Raw genomic sequence first — 12860 nt, forward strand, 5'->3', positions numbered from 1 at the left:
CTTGTGAATGCCCTTATGATTTTTGAAAGTTCAAAGAAGGTAGAACAACAAAGGCGAAGTCAAGCCCTTCAATTTTAGTGATATTTGTTTGGAATCTTTTATGCCTTCTAGATCTTCAAATTGTCTAGTCAGGGAGTTTTCCGTGTGCTCACAGACAGCATAATTTGTTACATAAGACATCAACATTTTTATCCTCTGGACAGGTCAACCATGATACAATAACCTGGGACCTAGCATTAAAACAATCTTCAATGTCAGGCCTGTTTCAACTCCTCTGTACAGAGTGCCCAAGCAGCCTGTATGTACATCTGCTAACTGAAAATAACTGAGCACTTACTTGCACAAGCCAGTCACATAATGGACTACCCACAGGTGTTTGCATTTTTGTTTCTCTACAGAACCAGCATACTTTATAGTTTTAACCCCAGATGCTTTTGCAGTGGGTAGTGGGCACCATTTTTATTTCTTGAAACAGTGGTCTTTTGTATGCCTTCCCTCCTTTTATTGATTCACATGCTGCTCCAAGAGGTAGGAGTTTGGTGCTGTTAACCTAATTCTGGTGCCCTCCATGTGGCCCACTCATCCCTGGTTTCCTCAATTGCAAGATAAGTAGGGAGGAACTTCAGCTGTACCTGTTGTAGCCTTCTCGCCTAACAACAAGGAACCGTGATGCACCCATCTGTTAAACACTCTCAAGCTGGCAGCCTGGATCTTAGGATGCCCTGTGTGGAATCACTGCCCTTTCTTCCAGGGTTACTTTGTACTCTTAAGAAGGGTTGGAAAACCAGCTATCAGAGCTGGCCAAGTGGACCAAATTTTTTTTGTGATGCAGCAAGCTTAGAACACAACTCAGGGTAGTTTCTGCTTTATCTAATTAACTTGTTTGACGAGTGTGTCTTGCACATCATTTAGAGGGTATCTTTCTGATGTTTCCGGTTGCTTGTTCCTTTATCCATGCATTCATACAGTTTTATAAGATAATCCTACAGTAGATGCCCCAAGAAAACTATTTCTGGAGTATGAACTTTCACATAAAAACAGACTCTTTCCTTTTGGTCCAGGAGAGTTAGCACCAATAAATTGGTCGCGTGGGTTTCTTCCAGGTGCTCCGGTTTCCTCCCACATCCCAAAGACATGCAGTAGGTGGATTGGACACTCTAAATTGGCCCTAGGTGTGAATGTGTGGGTGTGTGTGTACCTTCTGTGGAAGGTTGGGCACCGGGCTGGCGACTCTACACCGTAAAACTCCACTGCCAATCATGAGCGGACAGATTATCCGCTGTGGCGATCCATAACCGGGAAAAGCCAAAAGAAGAAGAAGACTTCAGTGCGCAGAGAACCTTACACTGTCTTGTGCAGAAAAAGGATGTCCCTAGCCTTCACTACCGGGGATTGACATCAGAGTATAGGCAGAGAGAAATCCTAAGTGAAAGACCTGCTCTATTTTTAAGTGAAGTCTAGAACAGGAGCAGCTGTTGAAGGGGTAATTAGTATGGCATATAAAATATTGCATAGTAACTGCAAGAATAACTATACAAATCAATCAAAGGAAATTAAAAAGTTTAGGAAGAGACTGGAAAAGCAATTTGCAAGGGAACAATTGGAGGATGTGTGTATGGCTTTAGAATTTGCAAAAAAAAAAAGTTTAGAAGGTTTAGGATTTTTGCTTGCATGTGGATCTTTTTATACCCCAAGCAGACTTCAAAGATTTTTTCCTTGTGTAGATAGCAAACTTTGGAGTTGGGATAGAAGAGGAGGAGGTAACTAGGAGAATATTTTTGGGGAGTGTAATGAGTGGCTGCTGAAAAAGCAGTTGCTAGAAAATGGGAATCAAAATCTAACCATCTGTTTTTGAAGTATAAAATATTGTAAAAGAGAGAAAAGATCTGGAAGCAAGACTTTAGAAAAGGGAAGGGGCAAATTACGTATAAGTAGATGTTATGGGAACAAAGGCAGTAATTGAGCAATTTATGTAACACTGGATAGAGTATCAGTTATGAAGAAAGTATGTGCAACATGTAATGTACATAAATGGAATAAAATGTTAATATGTTTTTCTTTTCTGTTAATGCCTATGTCTTAAATGATTTAATAAAGGTGTTTAAAAATAGGGTTATCCCCCAGAACCAGTCCCAAATATAGGCTCATAGTCTTCCCAGAGTTGGCCCTGAATCAAACTGTTCAACTCACTTTTTTTCTGTATCCCCTCATTAAGGGAGAGAAGCGCTTAAACCAGATGGATGTACATGGACAAGGTTGATACAGTGACAGAACTCAAGATTTTAAGTGAACAGACATTTTTCTTTTTATCAGGCAAACAAGGTAGACCTTTCCAAACAAAAACAGTTGCTGGCAGTTTGTAATTCCTTCTGTTAGTCACTGCAGGGAAAATTTGTGAGTGGGGCAGTTCATGACACATTCAAGAAGGGCAGCGGGCTAGATCTTCCTCTGTCTGGTTAGACTTATGAGTTAGTTACCTGAGTGTTCACTCACTTCTTTCCTATGGGTTTTATTTTTGTTTTGTACATTTGTTAACCAGGTAAGCCCATTGAAAATAAGTGTCCCTTTTCAGGGGTGACCCGGGATCGCACACTCTCTTTCTCTGGTTAAATGATGTGCTCAGTGTTACAGAGTAGGCAAATTGAGGTGCAAAGAATCAAACCTTTTATCCTGGGTATAGGAAGCAACTCTCATGTCAGACTTAAGCCACTAAATTAACTGCCAAGGCATTAGAAGATGGACATTGCAAGGAGCAGAGCCAGCTTTGTTAGTTTGATTTTGCAGGGCATGCATTACAGTTTTCCCATCCCAGGTCTTGGGCCAACCCTCATACCGTTTTAATATTCTTCCTGATGTTTTGAATGCTATCCAGTAGTGTTTTTTTTTTTTTTTATTATTGACCTTAGTAGACATAAGCAAGCAAGTAAACTGTAACCAGATGTCAAAGTAGGATCACTGTAATAGTAAAGGCTTCCTCCTCCTTCTCTCCCCTCTCCCCTTACTCTCTTTCACTTGCAACTCCCATGCTGTTATCGGGAGGTTACCAAATCCTAGCTTTAAAGGTGCCCTGTAAGTCCCAGCTTCATTGTTTTGTTTCTTTGGGGTGGGACTGACTTCTCACACTTACTACTGACCATTAGTCAACCAGAAAAGAAACCTTTGTACCATGTGTCCTGTAAATGTTAACAGCAAGAGAAAAGGACGGCCTTGAGCAGGGAAGGTCCAATATCTCTGAAATCTGGCTGATGGACATCTGTTTGTGGGGTAATGCTGAAACGTTATGAATGGTACTACAGCAGTGATCCTTCTACTCAAACAAGTGGTTTTGGTGAGTACACTTATGCAGCTGTATTTTAACATACTTTAAATGGTCCTTATTAGAAGAAATGATGATAGTGTTGGAAAATGCTGTTTTTATATAGGGCATGTGGAATCTAAAGTTGGAAGAGAGTGGCTTCAGTTACCTTTGCACAGAGGGAAAGTGAGCTGCGTGAAAAATCATTTGAAAGGGTGACACTAGTGTCAATGAACCAAAACCTGTTTTTTTTTTTGTTTTGTTTAATCTGTCAGTCTTCACCTGTTCTTGACTTGTGGGTTACAGTTCCGATCCTTGGAACCGATCCGGCCATTATGTATATTGTGTCAGCCAAAAAAAATGTCTTTCGAGCTGCAAGTCTACGCACAATGCCCCTCTCCACATTACCTTGGGTTTGGTTTGCTGCTCTTATGACAAAACATGTCAGCCAACTCTCTTGTAGCTAAGTATATTTTTATCTATACTTATTCTTTCTATTCATCTAAAACCTTTCTGTCTTTTAATACTTGGTCTACCCGTAGAGTGCGTGCTGTGTTTTTTTCCGTTACCTCTGGTAAATTCTCCCTCTACCATCATTGGTAGTTTTTCCCTTTCCTCTCGCTATCGTTGGTAGCCTTTCTACCATTGTTGGAAGATTTTTCTCCCCTTTCCTTTTGTGTGAGTTATATCCTACTGTCTAAAGCTTACTTCCTTTATCTCTTTCTGCCTTCCTATTTGTTTTGTCAGGAATATGGAAGAAAAGACGAAAAGCTCCACTAAGGGGTTTAAGCAATGTGTAGAGTACGTCAGGAAAATACCAAACTCTGACGACCACGAACCCTGCATTCACTGTTTGGGTGTTTCCCATTTGAGTGTAGACTTTCCATCTGTCAGGATTTTAGTAATAGAACTCTGGCAGAGAGGAAGAATAAACTGATTCTCAAAGGGCTTCTTAAAGCCCCTTTTGAAGAAGCCTTGTTCATGCTGACCAGTCACCTTCGGCCTCTGGATCAAAATCCTCCTGTTCGGTGCCGACGTCTCCATTGGCACTGATTGTCAAAAAACACATTTCCGAGGGTTCAACTTCGGAACCGAAAGATAAGGTTCTAAGACTCTCAGAGCAGTCTAGATATCTGGCACTGAAAACCACATTGGTGCCTTCTACACTGGCTATGATAACTGTTCCAAGTTCAACTACCACAGCTCTGACTTTGACCATGATTCCAGTACCATTGCCAACTGTCACTTCTGCCATTTCTGTGCCTACCTCCCCCTCGGTACAGCAACTGTGCCAAAATTAGTGGAGTCTACAGAACCCAGGTCTATCTGTTCTCCATCTTTGGACCCTTTCCATGGTCACCTCCCTAGTCCATTCATAGAGACCCGATTCGCCTTCTGGATTATCAATGCGCTCCACCAGAAGTCTTTCTGAGGTTGATATTCTTAGGTTGGTGGATCAGATCTTGAAAGGCCCGGGGTCTCCCATCCTCTTCTCAAGCCCCCCTCCCTCCTGTTGCAGAGGGTTTTTCTCCACCCACCCCTACTTATTCTCCTCCTCTAATCTCTATGCAGGTTTTAGAGCTCTCGACTTAAACATCTCAGGTACTGATGGCTTCGGCGCTGGCAACACTTCTTTCTTTGCACTGAGTCTTTCTGTGGCTCCCTTAGGGCCGTCGGCACAGTTGAGTCCCTGAGACTGTGTTTTCACCATTGGGCCTGGGGGATTTGAGCCAACCTTGGGTTTTTCCATGGAGATGGCCGTATCTATTCCGGCTGCGCTGGCAGGGGACCCATCCTCGGTTCTGATCTGTCAGGTGGGACTCTCGAGGCAGGGTGTGACCCCAGTTCCGAGTTTCTTAGTTCCGGGCTCCCATCCCTCCTCAGGGGGTCCTGCCTTTCAAGCTATGGAAAGAGCTTTATCCACTGCTTTGTCTCAGATGGCTCCTGGGTTATTGAAGTCCTCTCCCGTGATCCCTGATTTTTCAGTTAAGCCACCAACCTCTACCTCTGTCGCAAGATTTGCCTTCTAAAGGCACTCTCTCGTCTAAGTCCTCCTCAGATGTTCCCACTGAGGAGCCGCCTCAGAAGAGATTGTGTAAGAGGAAACATCTTGATTCTCCTGAAGAATCCGTCACACAGGACACTGATTTCGATGAAGGGTAGGGTTTTCCATGGTTGCCCCCAGAAGACATCTCCTTTGGAGACATTCTGGAGATCCTAAAACAGACGCGTGATTGGAAGTCCAAAAAATCCATCTTCGGAGGAATGTGTAATTGCAGGCTTTTGGTGTGCACCCATCTACCCCTGGCCAACTGATGATTTAAACTAATCACTTAGCAGGCTTGGAAGGCTCCTGACTCTGTGGAACCAGTCCCCCAGAGACCTGACAAAATCCTTACTTCTCCAGAAGACCAACTGCATTGGGCTAAGGGCTTAGTAGTAGATTCCATGGTGTTAGTGGCTGCCACCAAAAAAGAACTATCTGAGGAAAATTCTACTGTCCATCCCCCAAACCGAAAGTCCAGGGTGATGGACAGATTTGGGAAGCGGGACTGTGCATCATAGACCTCCTCCATCAGGTCTTTGAACTTTTTAGCACATTTCAGAAAACGTCAAAGGGATCTGGTGAAGGAGTTGCCAGATACCCTGGCTGGAGCCGAAGGAGTCCAGGAAGAAGTGGCCTCCCAGCTAGCTACCCTGGAGTCTATCTCAAACTCATCCATGAAGCTCATTGCTCATGTAGCCTATGGGGGTGACCAGGTTAGCAGTTTCAGGTGCTGCTATTCACAGACACGCTTGGATGCAGCTGTGTGAGTTGGTGGAAACATTCAAGTCTTCCTTCGACAGTGCTCCCTTTGACAGATCTTTATTTGGTCCCAAAGTAAAGGAAATTCTCTCCAGGTGTGAAAAGGATGGAAAGACATTGTCTGCTGTGGGCGTACATTTTTCCACTCTTCAGCAATCTTATTCCAAGAATCAAAGGAGTGGTGAGATGTGGTTCAAGAAATCCCAGAAGCCTTTCCAGGACACAGGTAGTTCAGAATCCCCTCGGGGCAGACGGCAGAGTTATAGTGGAAGACGCCATCCTAGAGGCAGGGGTGGTCCTCAGAATTGGGGTTCCAGGGATTCATTTCCTGGTCAACCCTATCAGTGGTCCTGAATGGGGTGGGAAGCCATCAGGGGAAGGTTTTCCTTGCACCCAAATGCCTGGCAACACAACCTCCAATGGCTGGGTGCTGAGGATAATTTCCGAGGTTCTCTAATTCCCTTCACCTTTTATCCAAGAAACCCAACAGGGCTCCCAAATGTTCCACCCAGTCAGAGTTTTCAAGCAGCAGTAGAGATAAAAAAGCTGCTAGAAAAATGAGTCATCCAAGAAGTCCCACCAGACCAACTAGGATCTGAATTTTACTCAAGATTCTTTTCAGTGCCAAAGAAAATGGGGGACTGGCAACCAATTTTGGATCTCCGTATTCTAAACAAATTCGTCCAACAAGCAAAATTCTGGATGGGCACAGTTCAGTCAATTCTCCCCTTTTTAGAGAAAGATGACTGGATATGCTCTCTCAACTTTCAAGATGCGTATTTACCACATAAAGGTTGTCAAACGCTCGAGAAAGTTTCTCCGTTTCCGAAAGGGAGTCAGTCATTTCCAATTCAGAGTGCTGCCCTTTGGCCTCACCACAGCCCATAGTATGTTCACCAAGTGTATGGCAGCAGTCACAGCACATCTGAGGCTACACGGATTCCGAGTATTTCCTTACTTAGATGACTGGCTCCTCACTGCTCCCACCAGGCATCTACTACTGCACGCTATAGACTACATTGTGAAGCTATCCCTTCAGTTGTTCATCATGGTCAATCCTGCAAAATCTCAGCTAACTCCTTCTCAGGACATGAAATTTATCTGTGCTTGCCTCATCACTGTTTCATGCATAGCATTGTTTCCACTACACAGGTTACAAAAAATTCAGTCACAGGTCCTCCCCTTCTTCGCTCAAATAAATTTCTTGCTTATCAAATTCTGCAGGCATTGTGCTCCATGGTGGTAGCGATCACATTGGTTCCATTGGCAAGATTTCACATGAGACTTCTCCAGTGGTTACTTGCAAACCAGACCCTCCCCATGAACCATGCAACTTTCATATCCAGTCAATGCAAGAATGACCTATCCTAGTGGATGCACTCAGAGGAGATTCTTCTAGGCCGCCCCTTTGTTCCCCCTCAGCCCAAGGCCATAGTTGACCATGAATGCTTCCCAGATGGGGGGAGACATTATCTTGGGTAGACAGTCCAAGGCACTTGGTCCCCTATGAAGCCAATTTGCATATCAGTGTTCTACAGTTAGGGTCACTGCTTCTGGCGCTGCAAGTGTTTCACTCTGCCTCACCTCAAAGGATGATCGCTGTTCAGTCGGACAACACGTTTGTAGTTTGGTACATCAACAGATGGGGGGAACCAAGTCCTACCCATTGTGTCAAGAAGCCCTTCCAGTGTGGCAGTGGGCTGTAACTTCCAACCATTTTCTGATAGCAGCGTACATCCCAGAGAGTTCAAATGTTATTGCGGACAAACTAAGCAGATTCATCCTCATTCCTCACAAGTGGTCTCTGAACTTCAGAGTAGCGAAGGAGATCTTTCTTCTCTGGGACCAGCATTGCCACGACCTGTTTGCTTCACCCTTGAGCAACAAATGCATAAGCTACTTCGACCTAATTTCCCCTCAGGGATGCTGTTCTCCACGATTGGCCCTTGGGTCTCCTTTATGACTTTCCCTCTGATTCTTCTTTTTCCTTAAGACAGCAGCTCGGTTGAAAAGCAAAGTGATCCCCATTGCTCCTTACTGGCCTCAGCAGATATGGTTTCCCTTCCTCTGGCCTCATCTATTACACTGCCCATGGACTCAGGACCCAGTTCCAGATTTCTTGTCCCACTACTAGGAGCTAGTGCAACCCAATCTACAGACTCAAGCTAATTCATTGGCTTCTCTAATTCTGTTAGTCACTAGGCGTAATGGAATTCCTTCCCCCGTATGATACATTTTGTTGGCTTCCCATAAACCATCCACCAGGAGTCTCTACCTTAGTAAATGGAAGAGATTTTCTATCTGGGCTTTTGATAATGGGCTGGATCCCTTTTCAGCGCCAGTAGAAAAAATTTGGAGTTTCTAGCTGCCATCTTTAGTAAAGGATCTTCTGCTTCTACAGTTTAGGTTATCTTAGCAGCTATTTCAAATTTCCATAATGGTATTGGAGATCAGTCCTTAATTTCTCAGACTTTGTAAGGTTTTTCTTAAGGGCACAATCCACTTGAAGCCCTTTTTCAAAAACCCTCTTCTGCCGTGGGACCTGACCCTTGTGTTACAGTCACATACTTCATCTCTGTTTGAACCTGCAGCAACTTGTGATTTAAAATTCCTTTCTTGGAAGGAATTACTTCTCATAGCTGTCACTTCGGCAAGGTGATTCGCCGAATTACAGTCTTTATGTTCTAAAGCTCTGTATTCTGTTTTCTATAAAAACAGAGCGTCACTCATAATGAACCCAACTTTCCTTCCTAAAGTGATATTGGAGACCAATATCAATCAGTTCATAGACTTACTTGTGTTCTTCCCAATTTTTTCAAATAAAAGCAAGTACTGCCTGCACCTTCTAGATGTACACAGGCAATTACGAACTAAACAATTTAGACTATCAGAACAGTTATTTGTATCCTTTGCTAGTGCAACTTTGGGCAAACCGGTATCTAAGATGACTCTGTCCAAGTGGTTGAGGGATTGCATCTCTCTCTCATTTACACTAAACTTAAGATGAAGCTCCCTATGCCAGTCAATGCACATTCTACCAGATCTGTGGTGACGTCTGCTGTTTTTTCATTCCAAAGCTTCCATGTCAGAAATATGCGCAGCTGCAACATTGGCTAATCCACATACTTTTATTACTCATTACAAACTGGATATGGTCTCCGGGGGAAGAGTCTCCTTTGGTTGCATGATTCTCAGAAATATCCTTCCATAGAGCCACCCAGGTTCTAAGGTAGCTGGGGACTGTGTCCCACAAGTCGAGAACAGATTAAGATTGACATCATTAGATAAATTATGTCTTACCGTAAAGTTCCAACTGTGTTGTCGATCTTCATCTATTCTTGCGTCCCTCCCTCTTGCCCCCTCCTTTAGACTTTTGGTGGAGCAACATCCTGTCCTGGGTTCTTAGTTAGGGATATCTTGGACAAGGATTCTGACTTGTACTATACAGCATTTCTTTGCATGATAGCAAATTCAATCTGAGGTAATGTGGAGAGGGGCATTGTGGGTAGACTTGTAGCTCAAGAGAGATTTGTGTGACTTATGCAAGCTGTATAACAGCCAGATTGATTCAAAGAATCAGAACCGTAACCCACAAGTCATGAATAGATGAAGATTGACAACACAGATGGAACATTATGGTAAGACATAACTTTCTTTTTTTGTTGACCTATGCTGTCCTGCGTTGGTTATGTCCTGATATATCCCTACTCAGGTCCTGTGTAACCGTGATAGTTGTGAGATCCCAGTACATTACCTTCATGAAGGTACCAAAGCTTTTCTCTTCCAAACTATTTTTACCCTCCCAGTGCCTGCTGTCCACTGATATCAGAGAAGTTTTTGTAAACATGCAGCCATTCTTGTACTAACCAGTCCTGACAATCTACCAACATTTCGAGATCATGCCTTCAGTGTTGGCTAGTAGCCAGCCTGAAAGAAAACTATACTCTTTCCCTGAGAGGAGAGCTGCGTACAGTGGCTCAAATGAACCTGTTTATTATGTTTACTGCTACACAAATCTTTATCTGATGATGTCATCTAGCTGTGCTTTATAAGTCATCATTTTACTGTTAATGCTGTGTAGTCAGGAGAATTATTACAAGCTGTAGGACATGGTAAAAACAGTGTAGTAGAATCCATCCATCCACAACCCCACTTTTGTACATGGATTCTGGTGTCATTTCAACAGTGGCAGTAGTTTAGAGCCAGTGTTCACATTGCCATGCCACAGTTATTCCATACCACACATACATAGGCACATTCACACCTACAGCCAATTTAATGTGTCTGATTCATGTACTGCATGTCCTTGGAATGTGAGAGGAAACCAGAGCACCCAGAAAAAAACCCACGCGAACACAGGGAGGATATGCAGACTCCACATAGAAGGCACCCCAGCCAAGAATCGAAAAACCTCTTGCTGTGAGGCAACCGTGCTACCTGCTGAGCTACTTTGAAGTTGCGTTTGTTTGGCATATTAATACCGAAAAGTGGTGTGCAGTTTAAAAAGAAGTTTCTTTAAATGTAAAATTAGCAGGAACATTTACTGTAGAAATGCAGATTTTGTCTATGTATAAATAGGTATCCAAATGTAGACATGGTAACATACGTTGGTATCTGTTTGTTGACCAGAGTTTGAATGCGTATTGAAAAAGTTGTCACTACTGAGCATGTGTAGACCTAGATAATCAGTTTTCTTATTTTCTTCTTAACTGCAATACTGTGCAGCGGTGGTAGTTTCATGAACGCTCAGTGTGATTCATCTGACATTTTCCTGCATCATGGGTATGACCTTTATCTTGTTTCACTGTCCTGTCATGTATTACAGGAAAAAGTTTCAAGGAGCAAGTAAATATCAGACACTGTTAACTTTAATCAGATAACAGTGGCTATGTAAATGTGTAATATTTCTTTTATTTTTAGATGACAGCACCTGCTTTTGTTGTATGTTAGTTAATATTGTAATATGTTTGAGTTGGGTGACCAAGGTGGTGTAGTGGTTAGCGTTGTCGCCTTACAGCAAGAGGTTCTCTGGTTTGATCGTCGGCTCGGGTGCCTTCTGTGCGGAGTCTGCATGTCCTCCCTGTGATTGCGTGGGTTTCCTCCGGGTGCTCCGGTTTCTTCCCATATCCCAAAGATATGCTGTAGGTGGATTGGACACACTAAATTGGCCGTAGGCATGAGTGCGTGTGTGTGCCTTCCGTGGAAGGTTGGGTGCTGGGCTGGCAACTCAACACCGTAAACCTCCACTGCCAATCATGAGCGGACAGGTGATCCGCTGTGGCGACCCCTAACCGGGAAAAGCCAAAAGAAGAAGATGATGATGATGATGATGATTTTAACATGTTTGAGTTCTAGTTTGTCAAATAAAATTGCATTTAGTAGTAGTATATTGCACAGTTGCATTTTAACAGTGCCTCTGGAGTGAAGCACGTTTTGTAGCTGCTGCAAGGATTTTAAGTTTCCTTTCTTCTGGATTATTAATTGTTGGTGCATCACTCTGGAAAAATAATACATTTTTACAGAAAAAAGCAGGATGCATCTATCAAATGTGCTGCGTTTTTTCTACGCTGTAATACATTCTGCTGTTTCTGTTCCATTCATTAGGCATCAATTTGTTGAAAATAATCTAATTCTGAAGATGGGTCCAGTCGATAAAAGAAAGGTAAGTGTCATTACTGTTGAGCTTTCTAATTTATTTCCTGTTGATTTGATCTTAAGCATTGCAGCATTATTTAAAGGCCTCCAAACCATGTATTGTTCAGTGAACATTTAATTTTAAGAGACATACAGACACTGTGCTAAAACTTGGATCCTTGTTTGTGTACTAGTTTAAGTGCATCTCTTATAGGGTCATAGGTTCATACTAGGCTATCTGCCCTAGGGCATTTATAAGCCTAGCCAGAGTGTGTTTGGCTTTCGCCACCCATTTTAAATGAATTTTGCTATGCCCTTTTTCGAGGTTAGTATACTGTGCCTCTGTCTAGCAGTGACACAGAAGTGATACCCGGGGTAAACCTACTATCTCCCATCCACTCATCAAGATTCCTCATGAAGAGAGTCAATGAGGGACTCTGCCTAACCTGGACTGGGATTTTATTCCAGAGTGAAGGGAGCCTCTGGGTTATGAATCTGTCCCTCCAGCATGTCCTATTTATTTCAGTGCTGAAGTTCAAGTCTCGAGCGCGTAGCTCAATGGGATTTGGATTTTCTTAGGTGCAGCATGTCCATTAATTCTGGGTTGGACATGGCTTTAAACGTCAGGCACAGATCTTCTCTGAGCAGGCGGTATGCCACTGAGTTGAGCTGGAGTTTCTTTAACCGGGCAGCATATGGCATCTGTTTGAGCCCTTTGATCCTGTTGGTGAGGTACTTTTGGGGTCTTTCCAGTTGCTGCAGGTGTCTGGTAAGGTACATCCCAAAAGGAGCATTGTACTCAATTATGGGCCTGATGAGGGATGAGTAAAGTGACACAATGACCTCCCCTGATCTAGATGTGAATCCCTTCATGATTAGGTGGGCTATATAAAATGTTTTTCTAACCACTTTGGCCACGTGGTTGTCAAATGAGAGATTGCTATCAACTTGGGTCCCCAGGTCCCTAATTACTTCCGTACTTAATGTATTACCACCTGTGTGGTAATTTGTGGGCACTTTGTTTTTGCCAAAGGGGATGACTATACACTTTTTGGCGTTTAGCTTGAGGCCATGGCTCTGGCACCAGTTGTCTGTTTCTATGAGGCCCTTTTGTAGGATGATTGT

At 43.3% G+C, this 12860-nt stretch overlaps 1 protein-coding gene across 1 annotated transcript in view; it reads left to right on the forward strand.

Annotated features, from left to right (window-relative positions):
• PDPK1 (3-phosphoinositide dependent protein kinase 1) overlaps nt 1-12860 on the forward strand; it is a 1584105-nt gene that overhangs the window by 1171385 nt on the left and 399860 nt on the right. The window contains exon 14 of the mRNA XM_044088924.1: nt 11706-11763. Coding sequence (XP_043944859.1) covers nt 11706-11763 — 58 coding nt within the window. The remainder of the gene's footprint in view (nt 1-11705; nt 11764-12860) is intronic.

The sequence above is a fragment of the Protopterus annectens genome, chromosome 12.part0, assembly GCF_019279795.1.
Source record: "Protopterus annectens isolate FY-2018-M chromosome 12.part0, PAN1.0, whole genome shotgun sequence".
Lineage (NCBI taxonomy): Eukaryota > Metazoa > Chordata > Ceratodontiformes > Protopteridae > Protopterus > Protopterus annectens.